The 27137-nt window shown below is 47.2% G+C and overlaps 1 protein-coding gene across 3 annotated transcripts in view; it reads right to left on the bottom strand.

Moving 5' to 3' along the window:
* The window catches only part of Proser2 (proline and serine rich 2), a 30187-nt gene extending 7140 nt beyond the window's left edge, over nt 1-23047 (bottom strand). Inside the window, exons 1-3 of one of the 3 annotated variants that reach the window (XM_069990351.1) lie at nt 14202-14418; nt 13527-13580; nt 7871-8092 (exon numbers count right to left, since the gene is read on the bottom strand). In XM_069990351.1, coding sequence (XP_069846452.1) covers nt 7871-8005 — 135 coding nt within the window. In that variant the 5' untranslated portion in view covers nt 8006-8092; nt 13527-13580; nt 14202-14418. Of the gene's footprint in view, nt 1-7870; nt 8093-13526; nt 13584-14201; nt 14419-22919 lie in introns of those variants that run through there. The other 2 variants (XM_069990350.1, XM_069990352.1) reach the window with 2 other exon arrangements.
* Nucleotides 23048-27137: the final 4090 nt, after the last annotated feature.

Genomic DNA, 27137 nt, shown 5'->3' with positions numbered 1-27137 from the left:
CACCAAAAAGCCAGAAGGGAAGCTGTAGCTCAAGTGGTAGAGTGCTACCTTTGAAGGAGAAAGCTAAGGAACCCCACTCAGGCTTGGAGTTCAAGCCCCAGGCCTGACACCAAATAATAATAATAAAAAAGCATCATCTAGGGAAATGAATCCATTTGTATTCTCTCCCCTTTGCTCAGACTGACCTTGTACTGTGCTTCGGTAGGGTTATGTATGACACATGTGTGTATGTGTGCGTGCGAGCATGTGCACGTGCACTTATATATGTGTGCACTGGTAATAGGACTTGAATTCAAGGCTTCAAGCTCTTAACTTTTTCCTTCATGGTACTTTACTACTTGAGGCATGCTTCCAGTCTGACAGTTTGCTGTTTACCTGAAGATGGGAGTCTCCAACTTTTCTGCCTGGGCTGGCCCCAAACCTTGATCTGAGATCTCAGCCTCCTGAGTAGCTAGGATTACAGGCAGGAGCCACCGGCACTATGCATGACTCTTTTGGAGTCTGCTTTATTTCAGTCTAATTGTTTCCTTTGGCCTGGGGCTGGGCCTTGCTTCATAATAGGGTGCTTGCCTAGCTAGCATGCACAAGACCTTGGATTCCCTGCCCAATACCACTAAAGTAAAATAAATAAAAGCATAATACTGGCCTAAAACAAACCTATGGCTCAAGACAGGCCATTTTCCCACGTTACAGGAGCGACAAAACAAGAATGGGCTATAAACCCAGGGCTAATCCAGCCTCAAAGCAGGCTGTCCCCATGTGAGATTTCATCTGGAAAATAGGCTTAGGAGGTGCCTCCCCATGCCTGCCATGCCCGGGTGCTGTGGCGCAGTACTCCCAGCTCTTGGGTGAGTGGGCCAGCCCGCCCTGAGGTTGGGAAGGTGGGTGCAAAAGCGCCAGGACTTCCCAAGAGCCTCTCAGTGAGAACACAGGGTCCAGCTGCTTCTGTCCGCTCCATCCCCCTTTCTAATCATAGGCTGCTCTGTACCCACAGAACCTGCGTGGACACATGATCAGCCTCATTCACGTAATCCGGTGCATTCACCACAGCTCTCCCCCACCTCCCCTCCACGATTCACACAACCCGCCTTCAGGCAGCCTAGTCCACGCCTCCCCGACTCTGTCAGTCCTCCACTCGGGGGGCCGCAGTGTGGGCGTGGGACTGGAATGTATTCTCAGGTACCTGTTTCTTTGTAGCCAGCCTGGACTGGAGCCCTGCTCTCTGGAGACAAGGCCAAAAATGCTGCAGGCCCAGGCTGTTGCTTAATCCCTGACTCCCGGCTGGCCTCCCAGTGACCCTGGGCACTGTGTGCCCAGGACAGGAAAGAAGGCAGAGCAAAAGCCCAGGCCGCGGGCAGAGGGGGCGGGGTGCGCCAGGCTAGGAGAGGGGTGCCTCGCTCTCGGCCAAGAGTTCTCGCCTACTTCCCATCAAAGGATGCCTGATGCTGCTCTGAATGTGCATGGCCTGTGTGGGGGTGACCAAGGATCAAGAGGGACAGCAGTGACCGGAGGCACGTCTCGAGAGCCAGCGGATTTAGGGGTTCCCTTCAGAAGAATGGGAATGCTCTAAAACCAACTGTGGTAATGGTTGTAGCACAATGGAAATGTGCACAGCCATTCAATCATTGATTCTATTTATACTTGATCTTAAAGACATAAAATGGTGAACATTCAGAAGTTTCCATCGTGTACATATTGCTCAAATCAGATCAAACACGGAACAGTTCCTTATGGTGAAAATGGACCAACTGCTGCCTGTTGGCTGTGAAATGCACAGCGCACAATTATCATCTGTAGTCACCGTCCGAGGCAACAGCACGCCAGGACTTCACGATCCTTTAGTGACCACTGACCCATCTTTGTAGTCTCTCCTCCTCATACCTTCCCCAGCCTTCCACTTTGAAGAGTCTGGTCTGAGTGAGATCACGGGATACATGTCTTTCTGTGCCTGGCTAATGTCACCAAACGTAACGACCCCCCTCCAGTTCTATGCATGTGGTTGCACATGACAGGATTCACTCTTTTTTATGGCTGAATCGTACAGTGTACAGGTACCCATTTATGCCTTGCCCATTGATTAGATGATGGTTGTTCCCATTTGTTTCTTTTTTGCTTTTTGTTTTTGTTTGTTTGTTTGGAGATGGGGTCTTGCTGTGTACTTGGCAGTGAACTAATGATTCTCCTGTCTCTAACTTAGGGGTGCTAGGTCTCCAGGAGGCCCCATCACACTCACCTCATCAATTTCTTACTTTTTGTAACTTGTACTGTAATAGACATGGGAGTGCAGATGTCCCTTGGATATGCTAATGTCATTTCCCTCATACCCAGGAATGAGTGGGATTGCTGGATCAGGCGAAGTTCGTTGTTTTTGTTTTGTTTTTGCCAGTCCTGGGCCTTGAACTCAGGGCCTGGGTACTATCTGTGAGGGGCTTTTGCTCAAGGCTAGCACTCTACCACTTGAGCCATACCACCACTTCTGGCCTTTTCTGTTTATGTGGTACTAAGGAATCAAACCCAGGGCTTCATGCATGCAAAGCAAGCACTCTACCATCAAGCCACCTTCCCAGCCCTGAAGTTCGATTTTTAGTGTTGACAGGAATCTTCATACTGCTTTTTGTATTGGCTGTGCTAATTTCCATCCTCACCAACAGTGTGTGAGGGCTCCTTCTCCTCCACCTCCTTGCCAGCCTTTGAAGTCTCCAGTCTCATTCTGATTGGGGTGAGGCAGTGTCTCATTGTGGTTTGGATTTCCCTGGTGATTGGTGATATGTGTGTGGTGGTATGCCTATAATCCTAGCACAAAGGAGGCAGAGGCAAGAGGATTGTGAGTTTGAGGTCAGCCTGGATTATGTAGATTCTGTGTGTATACACTCTGTATGTGTGTGTGTGTGTGTGTGTGTGTGTGTGTGTGTGTGTGTGTGAGCGCTGGTACTAAGACTTAAACCAAGGGCCTGGGCACTGTCACTGGGCACTTCTTGTCTACTCAAGGCTAGTAGCAACCTCAGATCACAACCTCCTAAGTAACTAGGATTATAGGTGGGAGCCACCAGCACTTGGCATGTATCTTGTCTTAAGAAACAAATAGCTGGATGCCGGTGGCTCATGCCATAATCCTAGCTACTAAGGAGGCTGAGATCTAAGGATTGTGGTTCAAAGCCAGCCCAGGTAGGAAAGTCTGTGAGTGGTGCTGTAGCTCAGGTGGTAGAGCGCTAGCCTTGAGTTGAAGAGCTGAGGGACAGTGCCGAGGCCCAGAGTTCAAGCCCCAGTTCCAGCATAAAAACAACAACAACAACAAAAATGTACTATAATAACCCCTTAAAAACCTTAAAAAACAAAACAAAACAAAACCAACTCTTGCTCCCATAGTTCTTTGGCTGTCCTTTCATTTTTAATTCCTAAACAAGATACTGAATTATGTAGACTGAAACAATTTAGCAACTTCTTGTGAAGGATCTGACAATGGAGTTGAACCTACACATATGAAGACCAAAATTATAAAAACAATGCTGCTGGTGAGGACAGGCCAGCCTCCGGAGCCCGGGCAGGCACGCCACTCAGGTGGGCCGCCCGGGTTGTCTGTCTTAACTCTGATCCAATGCTTACCCCTTCTTTCTGTATAGACACCAGAATGATTTTCCCAACACGTGAACAAAGGTTTTACAGGTTTGATCATCTCAGCTGAAGAGAGGCCACAGAAGCTGGAATGGACTAAAGACAGGGAGAAGATACAATGGGCCCTCTTCTCACATCGCCTTAATACTGGGCTTACTTGGGCTCACCCAGAAGAGACCATAAGCATGCATGACCTTTGCTTGCTTTAGATCAAGGGTTGAATTGTGGTTATTTCTAACTACACATGGCTGTCATTTTTTTTTTTTAATTTACTGTGGCTAACTTCAACCTGTATTTCTGGCAGGAAAAGGAAGTAAACAAATCAGAGAGGAATGATAATGAGGATGGTTTTAATTATAGAACTGAAAGAGGATTAGTAGTGGGCTCCCTGGCTGCCTCCAAGTTCTCAAAGCTGGCAAGGCCGAAGTCTACCTCAACTGCTCTCCATCCACAGTGCTTACAGGAGCTCTTGCCTGAGACAGATGCACAGGAGAGTAGGGGCGTTCCACATGTTCTGAGCCCCTTAAGTCACACTGGCCTGCCTGTCTTTACACACTCTGTCTTGAGGCTGTATTATGTGTTACTAACCAGTTCTTGTACACAATGGGCCTTCATCGATGTCTGCTGAACTGAGGACAAGCTATGTGGCCATGTCTTAGTGTACATGCTTTGCCCAGGTTGGCTCAGGGGTCGCTGTGGCTAGAAGCCAGGGCTGACAGGTATAGGGATCTGCACTCCTTCCTCACTTCTCTGGTGTTTCTTCTGGAAATCTCACAACACATATCCAGGACACCACCTGGTCTTCACTACCCGCTGCTTGCTGTACATCCTCGTTCTATGACCAATGGGCAGGGCCAAGAGACGTCCGATGCTTTGAAGAAGGAAGGGATTAGCTCAAAAGCTGACATCTACCTGACTACAGACACATCCTGGGATTTGAGAGCCACAGCAATCATTAGCTGGGGGTAGGGGGGTGGGGGGAGGTTCAAGATAGTTCATCAAACTGGGCACCAGTGGCTCATACCTATCATCCTAGCTATTCAGGAGGCTAAGATTGGAGGCTCCTGGTTCAAAACCAACCCAGGAAGACAAATTGAAGAGTTTCAGATTTGTCTAATTAACCAGCAAAAAGCCAGAAGAGGAGGTGTGGCTCAAGAGGTAGAGCACCAGCCTTGAACAAAAAAGCTAAGTAAGAGTGTGAGGAGGGGTTGGGGATTTAGCTCAGTGGAAGAGCAGTTGCCTGGAAGTGCAAGGCCCTGAGTTAGGTCCTCAGCTCTGGGGGGGGGGGGAGGGGGGAGAACGTGTGAGGAGCTGGGTGTCGGTGGCTCATGTCTGTAACCCTAACAACTCAGGAGGATCCAAGGAGCACAGTTCAAAGCCAAAGGAAAGTTTGTTGAATCTCTTACTTCTAATCAACTACCAGCCTTGGGCACAAAAGCTCAGGGGCATTGGAGGCTCCAGTGGCTCAAGCCTGTAATCCTAGCTACTCAGAAGGCTGAAATCTGAGGTTCATGGTTCAAAGTCAGCCTGGGCAGGAAAGTCCGTGAGACTTTTATCCCCGATTAACCATCAGAAAAACAGAAGTGGCGCTGTGGCTCAAGTGGTAGAGTGCTTGCCTTGAGCTGAAGAAATCAGGACAGCACCCAGGCCCAGAGTTTAAGCCCCCTGACCGATGTGGAGGAAAAGAGTGTGAGACCCTGAGTTCAAGCCCCAATACAGGTATACAAACACACGCACACACACACACACACACACACGCGCGCGCGCACACACACACACACACACACACACACACACACACACACACACACACACACACACACACACACACACACACACACACACACACACTAGCTCATTAAGTACTGAATCTCACTGACAAGCACCCCAGTGGGTTTGTATGGTTGTTTCTGGCCAAGTCAGAGATCCTATGAACAGAAGGTATGCTGGAATGTTCCCATCCTACCCTTAAAGGGGTGCACATAGCGTGACATGCTTTAAGAATAACTATGCAGTGGTGAATGCATGAAGAGATTCTGCCTCTTTCTAGCCAAGCAAATGCTGGAATGTTGTACAGGAAGCACCCACTGTGCCTTGGGGCAGAACAGGCTTCAGGAATGCGTTCAGTCAGATCCCAAGACACTGGCACCAGGTGACATTCTGTCCCTGGTGGTGACATTCTGGGTGGTTTGTGAAATGGCACAAATATTTAGACACCTGTGTCCAGAGGTTAGGCAAACAGGTAACCCAATATCCTGAGCTCCCTTGAGCAGCACTGAAAGGCCCTGTGTGTGACCGTCTCTAAATCCTCAGAACCCCTCGTAAGACAGTCACTTCCCCAGCCATGTTACCCAACTTGTAAAGAAAGCCTACCTGTGTCTGGATTAGAACTACCTCTCTTCCCTTTAATACATAGTCACGTATTCAAGGATTTGGCAGTTGAGTCCAAATTCTATTTACTGCTTTCTAGAAAATGCTCAAAGGAAGAAATCCTTATGAGGAAAAAAAAAAACCCAAACAAATGCAGCAGTGATACTCACTAGACACTGTTGAAAATGAACTATAAAACTTGAGGGTGGGGATGGGAGGAGAAAAACTATAGGTGTGGGGCTGGGAAGGTGGCTCAGTGGTAGAGCGCTTGCCTTGCATGCTCGAGGCCCTGGGTTTGATTCCTCAGCACCACATAAGCAAAAAGAAAAAAGCCAGAAGTAGTGCTGTGGCTCAAGTGCTAGAGCGCTAGCCTTGAGCTGAAGAGCTGAGGGACAGCGCCCAGGCCCTACGACCGGACCCCCTCCCCCCCCAAAAAAAGAAAAACTATAGGTGACTGCCGCAGAAGAGGTGAAAATGTCCAAAAAGAAATGTCATGGCCGGGCACCAATGGCTCACGCCTATAATCCTAGCTACTCAGGAAACTGAGATCTGAGGATCACAGGAAAAAAATCCCTGAGACTTTATCCCCAATTAACTACCAGAAAACTGGAAGTGGTGCTGTGGCTCAAGTGGTAGAGTGCTCACCTTGAGCTGAAGAGCTCAGGGACAGAGCCCAGGCCCAGAGTTCAGGCCCCATGACTGACAAAAAAAAAAAAAAGAAGAAGAAATTACCTGACTTCTGAAACTGCAATCCCTCTGTACATCACCTTTAGAATAACAAGTTAAAAATACATGTATTTAAACAACCTCGCTCCCCTCCACACACTAGCCCTTTTAGAGAAATAGGACTGTGCACATGGCCCTGTGAGGGCAGCCTGAGTCAGAATGGTGGCCACAGGGAGCTCAGTGGCTGGTGGAGCCTCCGGGCAACAGGCCTTGGGGTGGCCTTCTGCCCTCAGCCCAGTTCGTGATCAAAGACAAACAAGTTAGACAACTACTGATAAGAGGACTCCTGTGGAAACTGAAGCGGGCAGTGGCAATGAAGGCACTAAGTTCAGCTTGGAAGCCAATGGGACTCTGGGAAGGGAGAGGCAGGTGGGAAGTCCCGGTGTAGCCCCGATGGAGGCTCCTCTGCCCCTCCCCCCTTCTTCTACTTCAGAAACTAAAACTCAGTCACTGATGAGCTCCTGCAGGGTGAGTTCAGCTGAGCGCCCGCGGGTGAGGCTCACACCTCTGTGGTTATGAGTGTTGTGAATCTCTCATCTTCAGATACTGCCTGGCACTAAAGAAGAAAGCAACTGAAGATAGGCAAGGACTTGTTTTAGAATTTATAGAGAAATCAGTCGGGCGGCTGAGATCTCAGGATCTCAGTTCTAAGTCATCCCAGGCAGGAGAGTTCCCTAAGACTCTTATCTCCACTAAACTACCAAGAAAGCCCGAATTGGAGCTCTGGCTCAAGTAGTAGAGTATAAGCCTTGAGTAAAAGAGCTTAGGGATAGCGCCCAGGCCCTGAGTTCAAGCACCAGGACCGGCACACACGTGCACACAAAAGAAATTTATAGAGAAATTACTGATATGTTAGAAGGCCCCTCTGGATGCTACCTTTAACCCTCTGTAGCCTGAACACCACAGGTCTTCTGGGGCATACAGTCATGGACAGCCGGGCTCAGCCTAGGTTCTGAGCCACCCAGAGTTCCCGGTTCAGCTGGAGGTTTGCTCCAGCGCTGTGAAAATGCTCTGGGCTTATGCAGAGAACACTACGGGGAAGAAACGCAAAATGGCTTTTCACAGAGAAAATATTCCACCACATCCAGTCGGCTGCCTCTCCTTAAAGCTACTCCTTAAAGGGGAGACAGGTTGGGGCAAAGGCTTGGAAACCCCCACTCACCAGAGAGAAACTTCTGGACTGAGCACGGCTGCGGCTCTCCACACTGCCACCTCTGCTCACGTCACCGAGTCCGCAGCTGGGCGACATGTCAGCGTCCATCTCCGAGGAGCCGGATTTCTGGTGGTTTACAGGCATCCCCACAGAAGCTCGGCGAGGCCGGATCACAGCGGGTGGGGTAGGGGCTGGTCTCCCATTCTGAGCTTCTGAGGCACAGAAGTACTTCTAGAGAAATCGAGACAGAACAGCATCGGTCCCTGAGCCAAGGCAGGACAGTCCCTAGTCCTCAAAACCAGAAGGTCCAATGTATGAGGGGCTGTCGAGTCAGCTGGCTGGGGGATGATGCTGATTTCTACCTCTCCTTCCATCACCACCCATTCTGAAGATGTAAGAGGAATTCAATTTTTCTGTTGCAGTCCTGGGGTTTGAACTCAGGGACTGGGTGGTGTCCCTGAGGTGTTTGTTGTTGTTGTTGTTGTTGTTCAAGGCTAGCTAGAATTCTACCACTTGAGCCACACCTCCACTTCTGGACATTTTTGGTGCCAGACAAGAGTCTCATAGACTTTTTGGCCTGGGCTGGCTTTGAACCATGATCCTTAAATCTTAGCCTCCTGAGTAGCCAGGATAACAGGTGTGAGCCACTGGTACCAGACATAATTTTTTTTTTTTTGCCAGTCATGGGCCCTGAACTTTGGGCTTGGGCGCTGTCCCTCAGTTCTTCAGCTCAAGGCTAGCTCTCTACCACTTGAGCCACAGCACCACTTCAGGCCTTTTCTGCTTATGTGGTGCTGAGGAATCGAACCCAGGGACTCATGCATGCAAGGCAAGCACTCTACCACTGATCCACCTTCTCAGCCCCATAAAAGAAATTTTTAAGGAAAGATGAACACATTACAAATGACTTACAATGTTCCAGCCTTGAGCTCTTGCTTGGCTTTTACTCATGGCTGGCCAACGAGCCATGTGGTAGAGTTGGACTCTACCTTTGAGCTATGTCTCTACTTTTTGCTTTTTTGCTAGTTAACTGGAGATTAAGAGTCAAATGAATGTGTCTGCTTGGGCTAGCTCAGAATCATGATTCTTAGATCTCAGCTTTTTGAGTAGCTGGGATTATAGGCCTGGCTCTTAGCTAGAAATTTAGCTCAGCTCCTGAACAATTGGGTATGGCAAAATGTTCTAGAACATCAAAAAACACTAATAGGAATAGACTTCCTAATGATTAATACATGCATTTGTGGAAAAAGTCCAATCAGTACTGAACCCCTTTTGAGGGACCTTGTTATTAAAAAGTTCAAAAATCATTATGAAAACCTTCTTAGAGAAATCCTGTAGCCATCTCTGTAAAAAAAAAAAAAGACTTTAAAATATTGTTTACTCCATTTCTCTTGTAGGAGAATCAGTTCAAGGAATGAGAAGGTTCTGAGCATTTATTCTTTTGCTAAATTACTATTATTCCAAATAGTAGAAACAATTTTGAAAAAGATTTAAAAAATGTTGTCTTAAAATGCATTCAATAATCTGAGAGCCTCCACAATAATACAGAGTTTCTATAAAAATCTAAATAGCTAAGAGTGTGCTACTCTGCAATGTAGCAGTCAATGTAAATCTCTACTGTATTCTGTCCAACAGAGCTAAAGCCTGGCACGAATCTGGCAGAAAGGCCTTGTAACACAGCTGGTGTGGGGCTAAGCGGGACAGGGCCTGCTGATTGGCTGGAGAAGCTCGTGTAGGTGGGACAGGCTCTGTGAAGGCCCAGGTCAGGGCAGAGAGGGCATAGCTTGAAGGGTGGGAATGGGCAAGAGTCTCCTTTTTCCTGTGCTGCTATCACTTTCCAAGCTGCAAAACTGTATAACATCTAGACTTTCTGTGAAGCCATTTTCTTGAAAGGGTTTGAGGAAACATAAAGCAGAGGGCAGGGGTGGTGGGAAAGAAGGCACAAACCTTGATTTTATCTCCACCACAGCCAAGAAGAATCAATCATCTCTGATCTCCCGAGAATTTGTGGTTCTCTAGGAAAACAGACTTCCAGAAGAGGCCCACTGTGGACAGCAAGTCTCCGGAAGGGGAGGGCAGGGAGGCAGCCTTCTGCGCTGGCCTGCCCTGGGAGGGACCCAGAGTCAGCAAGGCCTGAGCCCAAGGGACAGCCTGGCCATGCGTCGGTGAGGGTCATAACCGCGTTACAATCTCCACATGTGCCATCAACCCAGGGTTTGTTGTTTGGGTTTGTAAACAGTACACATTATAAAGCACAAGTGAGGCCAGAGCAAGGGCAGGCCCCGCGGACCAGGGCGAACCTGACTCTTCCCAGGAGACAGAGCAAGCGCCGTGGAATAACCCAACGAGGTGTGGACCGTAGGCGCAGAGAAATCCAGCCACAAGGGCCCATTTTCTTTTCCATTTCCTCTGCTTGTGTTTCAGTGTTTATTGGAAACTTCCTTTTTAAAATTTTTTTGGCGAAGTCTATTTTATCCTTTGAGCAAAGAAAATAATGAGGTCAAGATCCCAAAGAGGTCACCAAATCCTACGGAGCTGCCTGGCTGGGTGAGGCAGGAGGGGCATCTGCAGGGAAGGTCCCGGGAGATACGGGGGCTGTGTTCCCTGGGCCCAGTGAACCCCAACGTGAGTGCACTGGAGTGAGAAGAGAAAAGCAGCTTCCGCTCTTCTTCTCCTGGACTTTCCAGAAAGATCTAGCATGGCCTAGCTGGTGTGCACACAGCCGCCCACACCATCTTAGTGCTACATAGACAGAATCAGGTAGGCAAGCAGCCCAAGTACTTGGTCTTTATGCATTCACAGCTCTGGGTGTGCAAATCCCACAGCTGATCCACACACAAGCATCGCAGGCCACAGAGACTCCTTCTTCTTCCTGTCATCTCAGCCAAACACCAGCCCTGTTCTCCCTCTCAGGGCCAGGGACCCCCCCCCCTCTTTTTTCTGTCAAGGGCTATCTGGGTATTTACGACATTACGAGCCATACAAAATTACCAACACAGCTGACTACTGGCGGCTCACATCTGTAATCCCAGCTACTCAGGAGTCTGAGATCTGAGGATGATGGCTTGAAGCCTGCCAGGGCAGCAAAGTTCAAGAGACTCTCTTATCTCCAGTTAACCACCAAAAAAGCTGGAAATGGAGCTCTGGCTAAAGTGGTAGAGTGCTAAACCTTAAGCACAAAAGCTGGGACAGGGCCCAGGCCCTGAGTTCAAACCCCAGGACCAGTGTGCGCGCGCACACACACACACAGACACACACAGTTATCAATATAGCCAGCCAGCCAGCCATGGGCAGCCACAGCAGACACAAAGTGTGTATTTGTTTGTCTAACCATGTACTAAATGATTTTTTGCCAACCTTATATGGCTCATGGGCTGGTCACCTCTCACGCCTAGCCAGTGAATTTGGACTTTAGTTGTATATGTTTCCTTCCTGGTACCCCCACCCCACCCCCAAAATAGAGCAAGGTGAAAAATGCCTGTCACTGCCATGGCATCTCTCTATTCTGACTTTCCTCTCTTCCTACACTTTTTTTTTTGGGGGGGGGGTCTGGTCATGGGGCCTGAACGCTGGGCCTGGGTGCTGTCCCTCAGCTCTTCAGCTCAAGGCTAGCGCTCTACCACTTGAGCCACAGTGCCACTTCCGGCTTTTTTCTTTTTGCTTATGTGGTGCTGAGGAATCGAACCCAGGGCCTCATGCATGCAAGGCAAGCACTCTACCACTGAGCCACTTTCCCACACTTCCTACACTTTTGTTGGGAGTCTCTGCCTGGATTCATCTTGCCACGTGGCTTTGATGTCACCAATTTAAAGCAGTGAGCTTGAACTCACCCACAGGCTTTAGTCATGGAACTGGAATCACCCATTAAAATGGAAAGAAGATGCTAGAAGAATGCTCAAGGTGAAGCTTATTTTCATAGGACTGACTTCTTCCAGCAGCAGGGAAGCAAGCAGACTAGCTGCACTGTGCTAAGAACTTAACCCGACCTCCAACCTCCGATTTCCAGCCTCTGCTCCTCTGTGTGCTATGGAACTCTGTCTCCAAGGACAGTTAAGAAGGTGAAGGATATACACTACTCTGTATCTTGTATCAATATGGCGTAAGAGGACCTGCTGGAAACTTACAGAACATGGGGTGGGGGTGGGGGAGGATGAGTAAATGGAGCAGGAAAGTCTGATGAATGTAACAGATACAAGTGTGAAATAGCACAATCAATCAACAGACCCCTAACAAAACAGAAAGATGAGGATGTTAAAGCAGGCCTGGCTTGGGGGGTGGGGGGTGGGAGCAGGGGCAATTGGAGGGGTAGAGGAGGGCAAAGATAGCTTGAGTCCTTCATATGCATTTATGAAAACAGAACAATGAAACCTGTTGACACTGTTTTCAGAAGGGGAGGAAGAGGACGGGGGAGAGTAACGGAGGATGAATTTGATCAGGGAACACTGGAAACTAAAACACAGATATGGCAGAATGAAACCTCCTTTTCAACCAACAGATGCTAAAAAATTTTAAAAAGAAAGTATATAGCAGGATGCCTGTAATCCTAGCTACTCAGGAGGCTGAGATCTGAGGATCATAGTTTGAAGCCAGCCTGGGCAGGAAAGTCCGTAAGACTCTTATCTTCAATAAAACTACTCAGAAAGTGTGGAAGTGGGGCTGGGAAGATGGCTCAGTGGTAGAATGCTTGCCTTGCATGCATGAGGCCCTGGGTTCGATTCCTTAGCACCACATAAGCAAAAAAGAAAAAAGCCAGAAGTGGCGCTGTGGCTCAAGTGGTAGAGCACTAGCCTTGAACTGAAGAGCTGAGGGACAGCGCCCAGGCCCAGAGTTCAGGCCCCACTACAGGACCCAAAAAAAAAAAAAAAAGAAAGTGTGGAAGTGGTGCTGTGGCTCAAGTGGTAGAACGCTAGCTATGAGCAAAAGCAGCTCAAGAACAGGCTCACCCCTCCCCCCCCATATACATATGTATACATTTCCTTTTTTTTTTTTTGCTGGCCATGGGGGGCTTGAACTGAGGACCTGGGCACTGTCCCTAAGCTTTTCTGCTCAAGACTAGTGCTCAACCACTTTGAGCCACAGCTCTACTTCTGGTTTTCTGGTGGTTAACTGGAGGTAAGTCTCACAGACTTTCCTGCCCAGGCTGGCTTCATACCACAAACCTCAGATCTCAGGCTCCAGAGTATCAGCTAGGATTACAGGCATGAGCCACTGGAGCAAGGCTAAGAAAGTGCGTTTTCAAGAACAAGGGCTAAATAGCTTCTAGAAGTCCTATTTCATCTGAAACCAAGTTAGGTTAAAAAAATACACATATATATACATACAAACATATATGCATATATATACACACATATCACACACATATGTAAAACTGTGAAGTTATAACTGTTGAAGACATATACAATGGATTTTAAAATATTTGCAGAAAAAACAAGAACAAGGAAAAACCAGCAAGTTTGGTTGTAATCTAAAGAAAAGCTGGCTCTGGGCTGTGGCTCAGCCACTGACTTCTTGGTTGGTTCCCAGCACTGTGGGAAAACAAAAGCAACAGCAAACAAAACCCGAAATGCTGAATGTCTGCTATCAATAGACCTCTATTAAAAATGGCATTTCAGGAAGGAAAGATCCCAGGTGGGAGGGAAAAAAAAAAGAAAGAAAGAAAGCTGACCTGTACAACAGCAGACGTGAGTGAACTCAGCCTCTCCCAGGGCAGCTTTGTTTTCTGAAATCAACAAGGTAGAACTAGCAGACAGGACAACCTAACTGCACATGCAAACAATGGGGAACCATGTTTGGAGGGTGACCACAATATTGATTAACTTTTAAATTTTATTAGTCTTTATGTTAAGATTCACAAGTAAACCACACCAAAAAGAAAGAAAGAAAGAAAGGAAGGAAGGAAAACACACCTGAAATAGAAGAGTCAACATCTAAACCGAAAGAAAGAAAGAAAGAAAGAAAGAAAGAAAGAAAGAAAGAAAGAAAGAAAGGAAGGAAGGAAGGAAGGAAGGAAGGAAAACACACCTGAAATAGAAGAGTCAACATCTAAACCGAAAGAAAGAAAGAAAGAAAGAAAGAAAGAAAGAAAGAAAGAAAGAGAAAGAAAAACACACTTGAAATAGAAGAGTCAACACCTAAACCAGGTGTGGTTTGATACATGCCTGTAATCTCAGAGTTCAGCAGGCTAAAGCAACAGGAGGGCTGGAAATTTGAGGCCAGTTTGGGCTATCTAGTCACATTCAGTCTTAACCCCTCCCCTCCAAAGAGAAAACAAAATCATCCAGGTAACAGGCAAAGGGGGAGGGGAACCATAAAAATTACAATTGACCCTGCATATACTTACAACTAGCTCAAAGACAGCAACAAGGAGAGACCAGCAAAGTTCTCTTGGCAACTGATCAAGAGACCAATACAGTTAAAAGTTTAATCAACATTTACTACACACCATAGGCAATAACTTCATAATATACATTCCTTTAGCTGGGTGTGGTGGCACACGCCTGCAATCCCAGCACTCAGGAGGCTGAAATAAAGTTTAAGGTTAGCCTGGGCTAGAAAGCCAGACACTGTATCAATATAAACAAACAAACCCCCAATTCAAGCTCATAAGGAATATTCATGAAAACGATGGCATATCCAGCCAAAAGCAATTCTCAGGAAAACTCCAGACTTTTACCAAAAAATGCTCTTAGTACAATGCAATTAAATTACATATTAGTAAAGATCAACTGCAAGAATCTATAGGTGTAGCCATTAGGAACCTTCCTTCCTTCCCTCCCTCCCTCCTTCCCTCACTTCCGTCTTTCCTTCCTTCCTTCCAAAGTCGGGGCTTGGGTACTGTCCCTGAACTTTTGTGCTCAAAGCTAGTGCTCTACCACTGGAGCCACAGCTCTACTTCTGGATTTTGAGTGATTAATTGGACATAACAATCTTATGGACTTTCCTGCCTGGCTGGCTTTGAACCATGATCCTCAGATCTCAGCTTCCTGAGTAGCTAGGATTACAGTGTGAGCCACAGGTTCTTGGCTCGAGATTTCTTCAAAAACCTAGAAAGAAAAACAATTTTGAAAAGGAATTATTTCTAAAACTACCTCCCGGGGCAGGGGTGGGTGGGTGGTGCAGTTCCAATACGATTTAATAGCCAAACCACTTTAAAAAAGATACGTTCATTCTCTCTTCTCTTCTTTTCTCTTCTCTCTCTCTTTCTTTTTGGTGGAAACAGATTCGAACTTGGGGGCTTTGCACTTGCTAGTCTTCCTTGTTGATTGGCACTCTACCATGTGAGCCACACCTCCATTCCTGCTTTTTGCTGGCTGTTTTGGAGACGGAGTCTAGCAAATTTTTCTTTTCCTCACCAGGGCTGGCCTCAAACCATGGTCCTCCAGGTCTCACCCTCCTGTGTAGCTACAATTCCAGGTGTAAGATATGCTCTTTTTGACCTTCAAAGCTCAAAAAATAAAAAAAGCGCTTTGCCCGTGGGGAGGCTGCCTGTGAATCCCATGCGTGGTTACCTCCAGTGGGTGTTTCCGTAAGGCCCCATGGAGGGTGGGGAAGAACAGTCACACAGGGCACCAGTGGGGCAGTGGGCAGCCAGCTGGCAGGGCCGGCTACCGTGAGGGGCGATTTGCTCAGGTCATACTCAAGGATGGGGTCTGACCTCCACCATTGCCCTCATAGCCGTCACGGCTCCTATGGGTAGGTGAGTAAGGGCTGCTCGCTCCTGAACACTTCCATTGGCTGAATTCCTAAGGGGGAGCTGAGCTGACCTTCTTACTTTTCCATTATTCAATCCAATTAGGGCTTTAAATAGCATTACACGAAACTAGCTGCTTCCTTTTCCCCTAAAAAGGATTTATAGACTGTGCACAAAGGCGGATTCTGCTCTAGCTGTCCCACGCTGGGGATTCCCCATCTCCAGTGTCCCGTAGAGGCCCCCACGATCTGCTCTCCTGTCCTGCCCAGCACCACCGTGGCCCCCACAGACAGGAGCCCACCCTTCCCCCCCACCCCCCACCCGCCAGCTGGCTGAAAAGGAGGAGAAAGCACTTGTGGGCCTACATTTCATTTTCTTTTTAAAAATAATTCTTTACATCTGAGACTAGGACTAGAACTTATACCTGACACTGTTGCTCACTGGCTTGCACTCTACCACCTGAGCTATACCTTCAACCCACCTTAAAAAATATGTTTTTGTGTGCCAGTACCATGGTGTGACCTCAGGCCCTCATGTATGCTCAGCTGGTGGTGCTTTACCCCTTGAACCATGACTCCAGCCCAGCATTTTGCTGATTAATTGGAGATGAGTGTTTCAAGGACTTTTCTGCCTGGGATGGCTTCCAACTATGAAATATAATGAAATACATATAGTTTACTTGTTGGTTTTGGTTCTCTACCTAAAAAAATAATAATAAAAGCTGGGGGCTAGTGATTCACATGTGTAATCCAAGCTACTTTGAAAGTTGAGATCCAAAGGATCAAAGGATCCATGTTTGAATCCAGCCCAGGTTAAAAAAAAAAAAAGTCTGAGAGAGTCTATCTCCAAAATAGCCAGCAAAAAGCAGAGCTGGAGGCATGGCTCAAGTAGTAGAGCAGCAGCTGAGCAAGCAAGCTGACTGAGCAAGGGCAAGGCCACAGTACTGGAAATAGGTCGTAAATACATAAATGCTAACAAGAAAAGAATGGTTCCAAAAATAAATGTTCACAGAGAACAGGGGCCCGTGTCCAGCACTGCGGTAGAAAGCCCTGGGGTGCAGCTGGATTCTGCGACACCTGCTGACTGGCTGCTCAGGAGTGTGAAAAGATGGTGTGCTCAGGGATTTCACATCCTGTTTACTAGAGTCTGCTTTTACTTCATTTTGTGTATTTATGTGTGTTGGGGGCTAGGATCAACTCTGGGGCCTTGACACTTGTGCCTCTACTGGCCTCTGCTCCTCCACATTCATAGTTCAAGGGTAGAATTTGATAATTACCTAACCAGAAAGGCCTGCGGCCCACTGAGCAGTCAGGCTTATAACCTAACAAACGACCTTGAAAACCAACACAACTAACATCCCAATGAGACGCGATCTAGAAGCCAGGGGCCAGTGGCTCACGCCTGTAATCCTAGCTACTCAGGAGGCTGAGATCTGAGGATCTCGGTTCAAAAGCACCCAGGCAGGAAAGTCCATAAGACTCTTCACCTCCAATTAACCACCAGAAAACCAGAAGCGGGCTGTGGCTCAAATGGTAGAAGGCTACCCTTGATCTGAAGAGCTCAGGGACAGCGCCCAGGCCCTGAGTACAAGCTCTATGACTGACAAAAAGAAATAAGAAAGAAAGAAAGAAAGGAGACTTAGTTAAGAAATGAGATTGAAAATTTCAAATTCCCCAAGGACATTCTTTTTTTTTTGGGGGGGGAGTCCAGTTGTGGGGCCTGAACTCTGGGCCTGGGCGCTGTCCCTCAGCTCTTCAGCTCAAGGCTAGCGCTCTACCACTTGAGCCACAGCGCCACTTCCGGCTTTTTTCTTTTTGCTTATGTGGTGCTGAGGAATCGAACCCAGGGCCTCATGCATGCAAGGCAAGCGCTCTACTGAGCCACCTTTCCAGACCCGTCCCAAGGACATAATTCTTAGTCAAGTTGAAATGGACGGCCTAACGAGGGCCACACATAATGGGATTGATTCTGAAGCAGCTGTCTTTATGGGGTTCTAGCATGATTGAGTATTAGTAATTTTCTACGGTTAACCTAATATTGATAATGAACAGTGTAAAATAACGAAGTATGAGACACGTGTGGTGGTTCATGCCTGTAATTCCCGCTACTCAGGAAGCTGAGGCAGGAGGATTTTGAGTTCAAGGCCAGCCAGAACAACATAGGTCTTGTCCCAAAATACATTAAAAAAAAATATTAGCGATGTGGCACTTGTGTAGCACGCAGGAGATCCTGGGTTTTATCCTCTGTACTGAATTAAAAAAAATAAAACTATAGACACAAATAAACAGTGAGCTATGTCTTTAGCATGGCTAATTTTGAGACAGGGTCTCACGTTGTAGCCCAGGCCTCTCTCGAACTCATGATCCTTTTATCTCAGTCTCTAAAATGCTGGGATTACAGGTGTGTACCACCATTCCCAGCTACTCTCTCATCCTCATATTTTCATATTTCCTTCCTTGAGTCTGAACATTCCCAAGTCCCAGTCTCCTGAGTAGCTGGATTCAAGGAATGAGGAACCAGCCCAAGACTTCCTCAATTTCTCTACATTCTCCACTGGGCCTGGCCCAATAGCAACTGAAATCACTCAGTAGAACCTTTCAGTATCTGAATCTTAATAGAAAATATGCCGTATATTCAGAAGCAGCACTGGACCACGCTTACCCTTTACATCTAGTATAGAACACTGCTTTCTTTTCACACAAGGTAATTCCTTTAAGTAGTTTATGCAAAATAAACCATTTTAAATGCAGAGAGTGGCGTCTCTGAGAGAAAGAAGTGGTCAGTAATTTGGAATCCCCAAGTTTTGAGATTTGAGAAGGGCCCGCAAGGTTCATTCATATTCCAAAGTTTACACACCTGGGAAACTGAGTCCCCTCAATTCCAGCGTGGGATGGAATTAATAACTAACAATTCATGGTAATTAACAATTAACTAATTTGTTCAAAAAAATGAAGTATGAGACAGGTATGGAGGTGCATGCCTGTAATCCCAGATACTGCCTTACCCTGTTAATGTTGAAAACAACAGTGTCATTTGTACACACGGGTATGTGTGTCCAGGGCTCAGCTCAGGAGCAGTGGTGGAGTAATCCAGAGAACTGCTGAACATTAAAATAAGCACTCCTCAGAAAATGGCCTCCTAGCAGGAAAATTTAAAAATAACAACAACAACAACCCTGAAAGCACATCGTATACAAAGCAAACCCTGTAAATATAACTACACTTCAAGGCAGGGCTCCGGCAGCAGGAAGGCTCACAAGGAGAGGCAGACCTTTTCCAGGGAGCACCAGCTCCTCTGCAGGGAACTCCTAGTGCACAGCAAGGTGTGTTTTCTCCTATGCGTGCACTCAGTGTCTGACACTCAATTTGTAAATGAAGCCCAGGAAGAGATGAATAAGAAGCACAAAGAACAATCCTAACAAGCCCTGTGAATGGGCTTTGCTGTCTCCCACTATCAAACCAGCCCATCTCACCACTGGACATGAACTGTTTCCTGCAGTAACCAAAAGCAAACCCGAGCTGGAGGTGTGACTCAGTGGTACAGCACCCACTCAGCCAGTGCAAGGCCCTAAGTTCAAATCCCAACATAGCAAAGAGAAAGGGAAAGGAAAGAAAAGAGAGAGAAAGCATCCTCAAAGAGGGAAGACATCTATCAATGGTCAACAAACACATAAAAGGATTAGTCACCAGGGAAATGCAAATCAAAACCACAACACCCTACCTCAGGCCCAGGAGGATGAGAATAATTAACACAATAAACGGAAAATAACCAGTGTTGGTAAGGATGTGGAGGAATTAGGACCTTCAAATAGTGCTAATGCCAAGTAAAACAGTTCAGGTTAATCATAGAATTACCATGTCTCAGGAATGCTACTCTTATGTATGGATCTCAAAAACCTGAAAACAGGTATTCCAACGAAAACATGTACACAACTGTCCACAGCAGTACTTTCACAAAAGCCAGAGGGGAAAAACAACCCAACAGCTATCAGCTGACCAACAAATAAAATGCAATTTACACCTTCAATGGAATATTATGCACCCCCCCCTCCCAAAGGAATGGAATGGATACATGTTAAAACATGGAAGAATCTAGAAACTATTACATTGGATGAAAGAAACTAGAGATAGGAGGACAGTGTTTTATGATTCCATTTATATAAATGTCTAGAATAGGCCAATCCCAAGACAAAGAGTGAATTAACCCATGTTAGAGATTAGGAGAGTTGGTAAGTAAGGGCTAAATGGACACGGGAGATGCAAGGGTTCTGAACCAGACAGGGGTGGTGGCTCTTGTGACCCTTAAGAATGTGCTCAGTGTCTTTGCTTTGGGCACTTTAAACGCTAAATTTCATGATATTGCTTTGTACAGCAGGCTGGCCTTGTTCCTTATGTAACCCAAGCTGGCCTTGAACTCCCAGTCTTACATCAGCCTCCTAAGAGCTGGGATTCCAGGAGTCTACAACCATACACAGCTTCTTGTTTATTAGGTAGCCTCCTACAATTAAAAGGAAAAGGAGAATTGACGGCAAGGCAGGCATGGAGGAAGTCTCCTGCCCCCACCCCAAGTGCAACAGGTGTGAACACAAATCATCAAAGGAAAGGGCTCAAGTTCTAGGGCCTGCTAGAATTCTGGCACCTCCCCCAGAAGCGCCACGGCTGTCCCAGGCTGCAGATAAGATGCACTTGAGGGCTGGGAAGGTGGCTCAGAGGTAGAGCGCTTGCCTTGCATGCCTGAGGCCCTGGGTTCGATTCCTCAGCACCACATAAGAAAAAAGAAAAAAGCCAGAAGTGGCGCCGGACTCAAAATAAAATAAAATAAAATAGTTAAAAAAAAGAAGGGCTCAAAAAAAAAAAAGATGCACTTGAACTTTTGTTCAGGAGGATCCCTGGTGCTCTGCCCCGCTCCACCCTAGCCCTTTCCCCCCACCCCTGCCTCCAGGTTCCAAGATGCAGTGGTGCAATTGTCTGAGCTGAGCCAGGAAACAGCTCCCACGGTGTCTGAGAACTTGGGGACCAGGGCCAGGTGTCTGCTAGCCTCTGACGAAGGAAGTTTGGTCATATGGTTGTGATCTAGAAATGTCAGCAGCCTGGCGCTGATGGTGCACGTCTGTCATCCTAGCTACTCAGGAGGTTGAGATCTGAGGATTGTGGTTCAAAACTAGCCCGGGTAGGAAAATCCAGAGAGACTCCAAACCAGCAAAATGCTGCAAGTGGAAGTGGGGCTCAAGAGGTAGAGTGTCAGCCTCGAGCAAAAAATTTAAGCAAGGTATGAGGCCTTGAGTTCAAGCCATAGTATGAGAGAGAGAGAGAGAGAGAGAGAGAAAGAGAGAGAGAGAGAGAGAGAGAGAGAGAGAGAGAGAGAGAGAGAGAGAGAGAGAGAGGAAAGAAAGAGAACACACAAGGTTTAGTACACTATAGGTAGTCAAACAGTGTACAAATATGGAGGAATGAATGAGTGAATGAATGAATGAACTCACAGACAGACAGGCAAATGCTCCCTGTAACAAGGTAGGTATGTAGTCAAACATACTCAAATCTTTTTTTCTTTTAATCACCTCATTCCTTTTCTAGAGCTCTCAATTATTCTAATTTTGAATTCCTGGCTTCTATGGATGGAGAAATAGTTTTTTTTTTTTTTTTTTTTTTATTGCTGGTTGTGGGACCTGAACTCTGGGCCTGAGCGCTGTCCCTCAGCTCTTCAGCTCAAGGCCAGTGCCCTACCACTTGAGCCACAGCACCACTTCCAGCTTTTTCTGCTTATGTGGTGCTAAGGAATTGAACCCAGGGCCTCAAGGCAAGCACTGTACCATTGAGCCACCTTCCCAGCCCCAAAATAGGTTATTTTTTAAATGACAAGCTACATCGAAGGGTTTTAGTTTTAGTGGGTTTTTTTTTGTTTTTTGTTTTTTTTTTTTTAGAGGCTCATTTGAAATGCTGATCTCCAAGAAAAGGACATACTTCTTTAAAAACGGCTGTTACCCGTCTGGCCAAGAACTACACAAGATTCCATACATACACTGTCAAGTTTGGCGAGGAGGGTTCAGGCAACTTCCAGCCTCCTCACCCAATCCCAAGTAAATAGGACATTTGTTTGTATTTCCAAAGGGCTGCGAGAATGAAAATTCCTTCTCTACCTAGAAAAAAACAATCTGTACCGCTCAGACCCAGAACACGGAGGGCAAAGTGTTAGGGCATGAATATATGGTTGAAGAAGAAGAAGAAGGAGGAGAAAGAGGAGCAGAAGGAGGAGGAGAAGAGGAAGAAGAAGAGGAAGAAGAAGAGAGAAAAGTTGTTTTTTTTTTGTTTTTAAAAGAAAGGTTTCTCTTGTAGTAAACATTTCGACCTGGTTTGGTGTGTCTTGTAGGTGTTTCAGAAATTCAAGCTTTATAAAAACAAAGAAACAAAATCAAAGAGACGATTTCTCCAGTAAAACGGTGGAGCCAGGAGGTGTTTTCTTCCTCTCTTCGGTCCAGCAAAGACCGGGGGACGGAGGAAAACCACAGACAAACACCAGTTTCCTCCATGCAACGCGGCTTCTCCGCGTTGAACCCGGTGGGTCGAGGCAAAGAGTTTAAAAAGAGCTCGTTCCTGCGGTGCAGGGGTGCGGGGCGCGCAAAGGCTGGATGCTTGCATTTCGGCTGGCGTGAAACAATACTGGGAAAGTCCAGGGCCTCGGAGAGAGACTGGGATTTATCCTTTATTAGCCACATTTTCTTCCTTTTTAATCCCTCCCGCCCCGGGAGATCTCACACATCCCCGTGATCCAATTACCTGGGGGAGGGGGGGGGGGTCGGGACCTCGGGCCCAGCAGGTGGCTGCGGACACCCCAGCGACGCGGCCCAGGCCCCGTGGGGGTCCCCGACACCCCAGCGACGCGGCCCAGGCCCCGTGGGGGTCCCCGACACCCCAGCGACGCGGCTCAGGCCCGTCCCCGACACCCCCAGAGATGTGACCCCAGGCCCCGGGGGGATCCCCGACACCTCCCCCCCGCCGACCTGAGTCAGGTCCCGTGGGGGTTCCTGTTCCCCTCGCCGGCTCCGGGGAGGGAGCGCGGAGTTGGGGGGGCGGTGGATGGGCGCCCCAAGTTGATGAGAAAGCATGCGGCCAACGCCGCGCCGCGGAGGGAGCCCCGCCACCCCCCCCGGCTCCCGGACCCGCGCCCCCCAAGGGGGGCCACCCGGCGGCCTCGCGCTCGGCGACCTCGGCCGCCTCAGGGTGGCACAGGGGGGCCCCCAACTTCAGACGGAGAGCCGGCGCGGAGGAGAGGGATCGCGAGGAGAACCGGACAGCGGCCGCCGCCCCCCGCGCCCGCGCCCACCTCGCCGGGAACGCCGCCCGGGGTCCGAAGGACCCAACTTGAACTCACCCGGTACGGGAGGTCTCCTTCCCGGGAAGGCAGGTGTCCACGCGGCCCGCGGCCCGAGCGCTCGCGCCGCCCCGTCAGCCTGCGACTCAGCGAGCCGGAGAGACCGTCCCGGGCCGGCCCGCCGCCGGCGCGCTCCACCCGGGCCAGCGCGCTCCCGACCCGCCGCGCTCCCGACCCGCCGCGCGCGCCTCTACCCGCGCTCCTGAGCCAGCGCGCCCTTCCCGCGTGCGCCCGTCCCTGCGCGCTCTCGGCCCAGCGCTCCCCCTTGCGGCCGTGCGCGCGCCCCCTAGCTTGGGAATTCCGTCCCCCCCCCCCCCCCGGCACGCGCTGCTCGTGCCCGAGACACCTAACCGGCCTCGCGGGACGCCTGGAAGGGGTCCTGGTTCCAGGTGGGAGTTTCGGTATTACTCTATTTTCGTATTACTCTATTTGTTTGTGACAGACTCTCACTATGCAGCCCTGGTTGGCCTTGAACTTCCAATCCTCCTGCCTCTGCTTCCAGAGTGCTGGGATCACATACATGTACCACTTGGCCACACTGGAGAGGTGATTACTTTTTTGTTGTTCGATGGTAACAGCCATTTATTGAACAGTAATATTCTCAGAGAGGGCTTATTACAGACAGACATTTGTTTCCTGGGGTTCCTTTTCAATCATCAATCTTTTTTACCACTTAGTTTTGTTCTTTTTTTAAATTGGACACAACATCAATCCATGTTTGTGGGCCATGTATATAATCGTGTAGCTTCCATCTAAGGGTGAGCCTATAGATCTCTGTCAGCATTTCATGATTTCTGTGAGATGGACATATTCAAACCCCGTTTCTACTTTTTTTTTTTAATCCTCTTGAGTTTTTATCTTTGTTTTTCAGGGTGGGAAAAATTAGGGTCCTGAGAGCTGGAAAAAATTCCTTCAAGAGCTTTTTGATCTTACCGTTGCCATTTTTTTTTTCTGGCTATCACTGGAAATATCTAAGGCTAATAGCTACTTGGGGAAGACTTTGTAAGTGGGTGGTAGTTAATATTACCTTATTACCAGTTGTTTTCCAGGAGGCAAACTACTGGCTAGGGAGACAGAGGTTGTGAGGTCTTATAAATTGAAGGGTTTGTGATCTACCCAAGTGCCTGCCATTCTATCAATTTTGATTCTCAGAGTTTTCCCATTTCTCAGAAAGCTGAGGAAGGAAGTAGATGACAGTACAGTGTCACTGGTCATTATCACTGGCAGCTCACAGGACTGAGCCCACTTCCCAGTCTTGAGGTCACTTTTCTGCCCTCCCCAGAAGAGATACCTGCCTGATCAAAGGAAAGCCTACTTTTTCTCTAATAACACACTGGCCTCACTTTACTCCCTGCATCTCTAATTAATGTTTACAAAGTGCTTTAATCTACCCAATATGGTAGTTAATTAGGCAAGCATTATTATCCCCTTTTTTCTGAACCAAGTCCAGGAGAAAATCAGTTCCGATCCTCACCAGTCCCCTGGCAAATAGAACAATAAATTTTTTGGTTATGTTATTTTTTCTCATATTTTCATCCCATATTGTGTTAAATACAAATGCATTTATCATGGGGTAATTTAAGTAAATAATAGTAAACACTATGAGTGAAAAGTAATATAGGTAACCCATACCTTTAAAGAAGTCAGATAAAGGAGAGGAAAAAAAAAACAATTTTGGTTTAATCCTCAGTAATAATAATAATATTTTGATATGTGTGATTCCTGGATTGTGTCTCCTGTTTTGCTTTGTTAGGATTTTATGGCTGCCATTTCTCTCAGGTGGATAAGAAAAGAAGAAGATATTGAAGGATGATGGGATTAGGAGTAAAAGAGAGAGAAAAAGACAAAGGGGACAGGCCGCAAGGAATGGGGAAGGAACAGAATTTGAGCTCAGAAGCATCAGGGGGAAATGAGGCAGCCCTGTAGCATTAGCCAGATCCTTGTAGACATTACATTTAGCTGGTGTAGACCTAGCCAGGGACCCAGCTTAACTAAATTGAGCATGGACTGGCTTCTAGCCCCTATCTCTGTCAAGGCCTGAATACCAACTAGCTATGAGGGACCCCATAGTAGTAAAGAACACATGGAGAAGTAAAAAAAAAAAAAAAAAAAAAAAAAAAAAAAAGGATTAGAGGGAATCTTTTTTTTTTTTTTTTTTTGGTCCGGTCGTGGGGCCTGAACTCTGGGCCTGGGCGCTGTCCCTCAGCTCTTCAGCTCAAAGCTAGCGCTCTACCACTTGAGCCACAGCGCCACTTCCAGCTTTTTTTCTTTTTGCTTATGTGGTGCTGAGGAATCCAACCCAGGGCCTCAGGCATGCAAGGCAAGCGCTCTACCACTGAGCCGCCTTCCCAGCCCCTAGAGGGAATCTTAAAGACAGTTATTCAGATAAGTAATGTCTAGGGGTTGAGGTGGGGAGAAAGAAAAATAACAAACAAAGATACAAAAAACGGGGATCTTGTTGTACAGTGTTGTTACTGCATTAAAACTCAAGTCTGGCTGAGTATGATGGTACATGCTCACAATCCCACCATTCTAGAGGCTAATGTAGGAGGATTGGGAGTTCAAATCTAGCTTGGGCTACAGAGTGAGACCCTTTCTCAAAACTAAATAAACGAGTAAATAAAATTAAAAAATAGCCAAGTGTCAGTGGCTCATATCTATAAACCTAGCTACTCAAGAGGCTGAGATCTGAGAATCAGGTTCAAAGCCACTGGAGTAGAAACGTCCACACGACTCTTATCTCCCATTAACCACTAAAAAGAAAGCTGGAAGTAGATCTATGGCTCAAGTGGTAGAGCGCTAGGCTTGAGCAGAAAAAGCTCAGAGATAGCACCCAGGCCTTGAGTTCAAGCCTCAGAACCAGCACAAAATAAAATAAAATAAATGAATAAAAAATTAAAATTAAGACAAAAGACAGACTCATGAAATTTATAAAGTTTCACTTGATTTTTTCTTTTAAATCTCTAGCCTGGGGATGGAACCTAGACTCTCACACATGCTAGGCAAGTGCTCTATCACAGGGCTAACCTTCCCTCAGCCAAGGTTCTATTTGACTTTAATAAAATTAATGTGGCAGCAACGGTCGTCTTTGCTAACTACATGCCCATCATGTGTGCTATAGTTGGTTCTAAAATGTCCTACAAAAGTCATGTATTAAAGTCTTAGTCACCAGCCTGAGAGACTAGTGGAAGGTAGTGGCCCCTTTCAGAGGTGGGGTCTACTAGGAGGAAGTGAGGTCAGGAGGAAGGCCCACCTTTGGGGTTGGTATTGGGCCCACCTCTTCCTGTCTCTCTTTGCTTCATGTCAGCCATGAGGTTGTGTGTCCTCTGTCACTTAAGGCACTGTCTCCCAAAGACCCCAAACCAAGTGGCCTATTGCTACCTGCTAAGGACTGAAACCTCCAGACGGTGAGCTCCAAACCCACCCTGTCCCTTAAATGGATTATTTCAAATATTTTGTTGCTATAATAGAAAGTTTGATATAGTATGTGGATCCTCAATATGAGACAATTCGTAGGTACTTTATGAACATTAACATTTTACAAGTACGCCAAGCCATTACGCTAAATGTGTTTGTGCTTCGAAAGGAAAAAGTCATGTGCCCCATAATGATATTTCAGTCAGTAATGAACACATAAACCAGGCAGACATGGTAGCATATGCCTGTAATCTCAGTTATGGAGGCCTTGAGTAACATGCTCAAGGCCCTGAGTTCTATTTCAAGCACCAAAAACAAAACAAAAAAATGATGGAAGATGAGAGAAGAGGTTGGCATGTTGGTGTACATCAATAATCCCACTGAGTGGGAGAGTGGGCTGGGAGGTCATGAATTAGGGTATCTAGTAAGACCCTGTCTCAAAACAAAGAAAAGGCCTTATATATTATTATGAGGGCAGCAAAGAATACTACAAAATTATATGTAAATTATGATGTTGGCTTTGGACAATGAATTTCTTTCTTTTTTTCTTTTTTCTTTTGTTTTTTTTTGTTGGTCATGGGGCTTGGACTCTGGGCCTGGGCGCTATCCCTCAGCTATTCAGCTCAAGGTTAGCATTCTACACTTGAGCTACAGTGCCACTTCCGGTTTTCTGGTGGTTTATTGGAGGTTGGAGTCTCATGGACTTTCCTGCCCCGGCTGGTTTTGAACCATGATCCTCAGATCTCAACCTCCTGAGTAGCTAGGATTACAGGCAGGAGCCACCAACAACCGGCTTTAGAC

This window comes from Dipodomys merriami, unplaced genomic scaffold (assembly GCF_024711535.1).
Source record: "Dipodomys merriami isolate MVZ:Mamm:240054 unplaced genomic scaffold, mDipMer1.0.p SCAF_4, whole genome shotgun sequence".
Taxonomy (NCBI): Eukaryota; Metazoa; Chordata; class Mammalia; order Rodentia; family Heteromyidae; genus Dipodomys; species Dipodomys merriami.
This window is presented reverse-complemented; position numbering and strand designations above follow the sequence as displayed.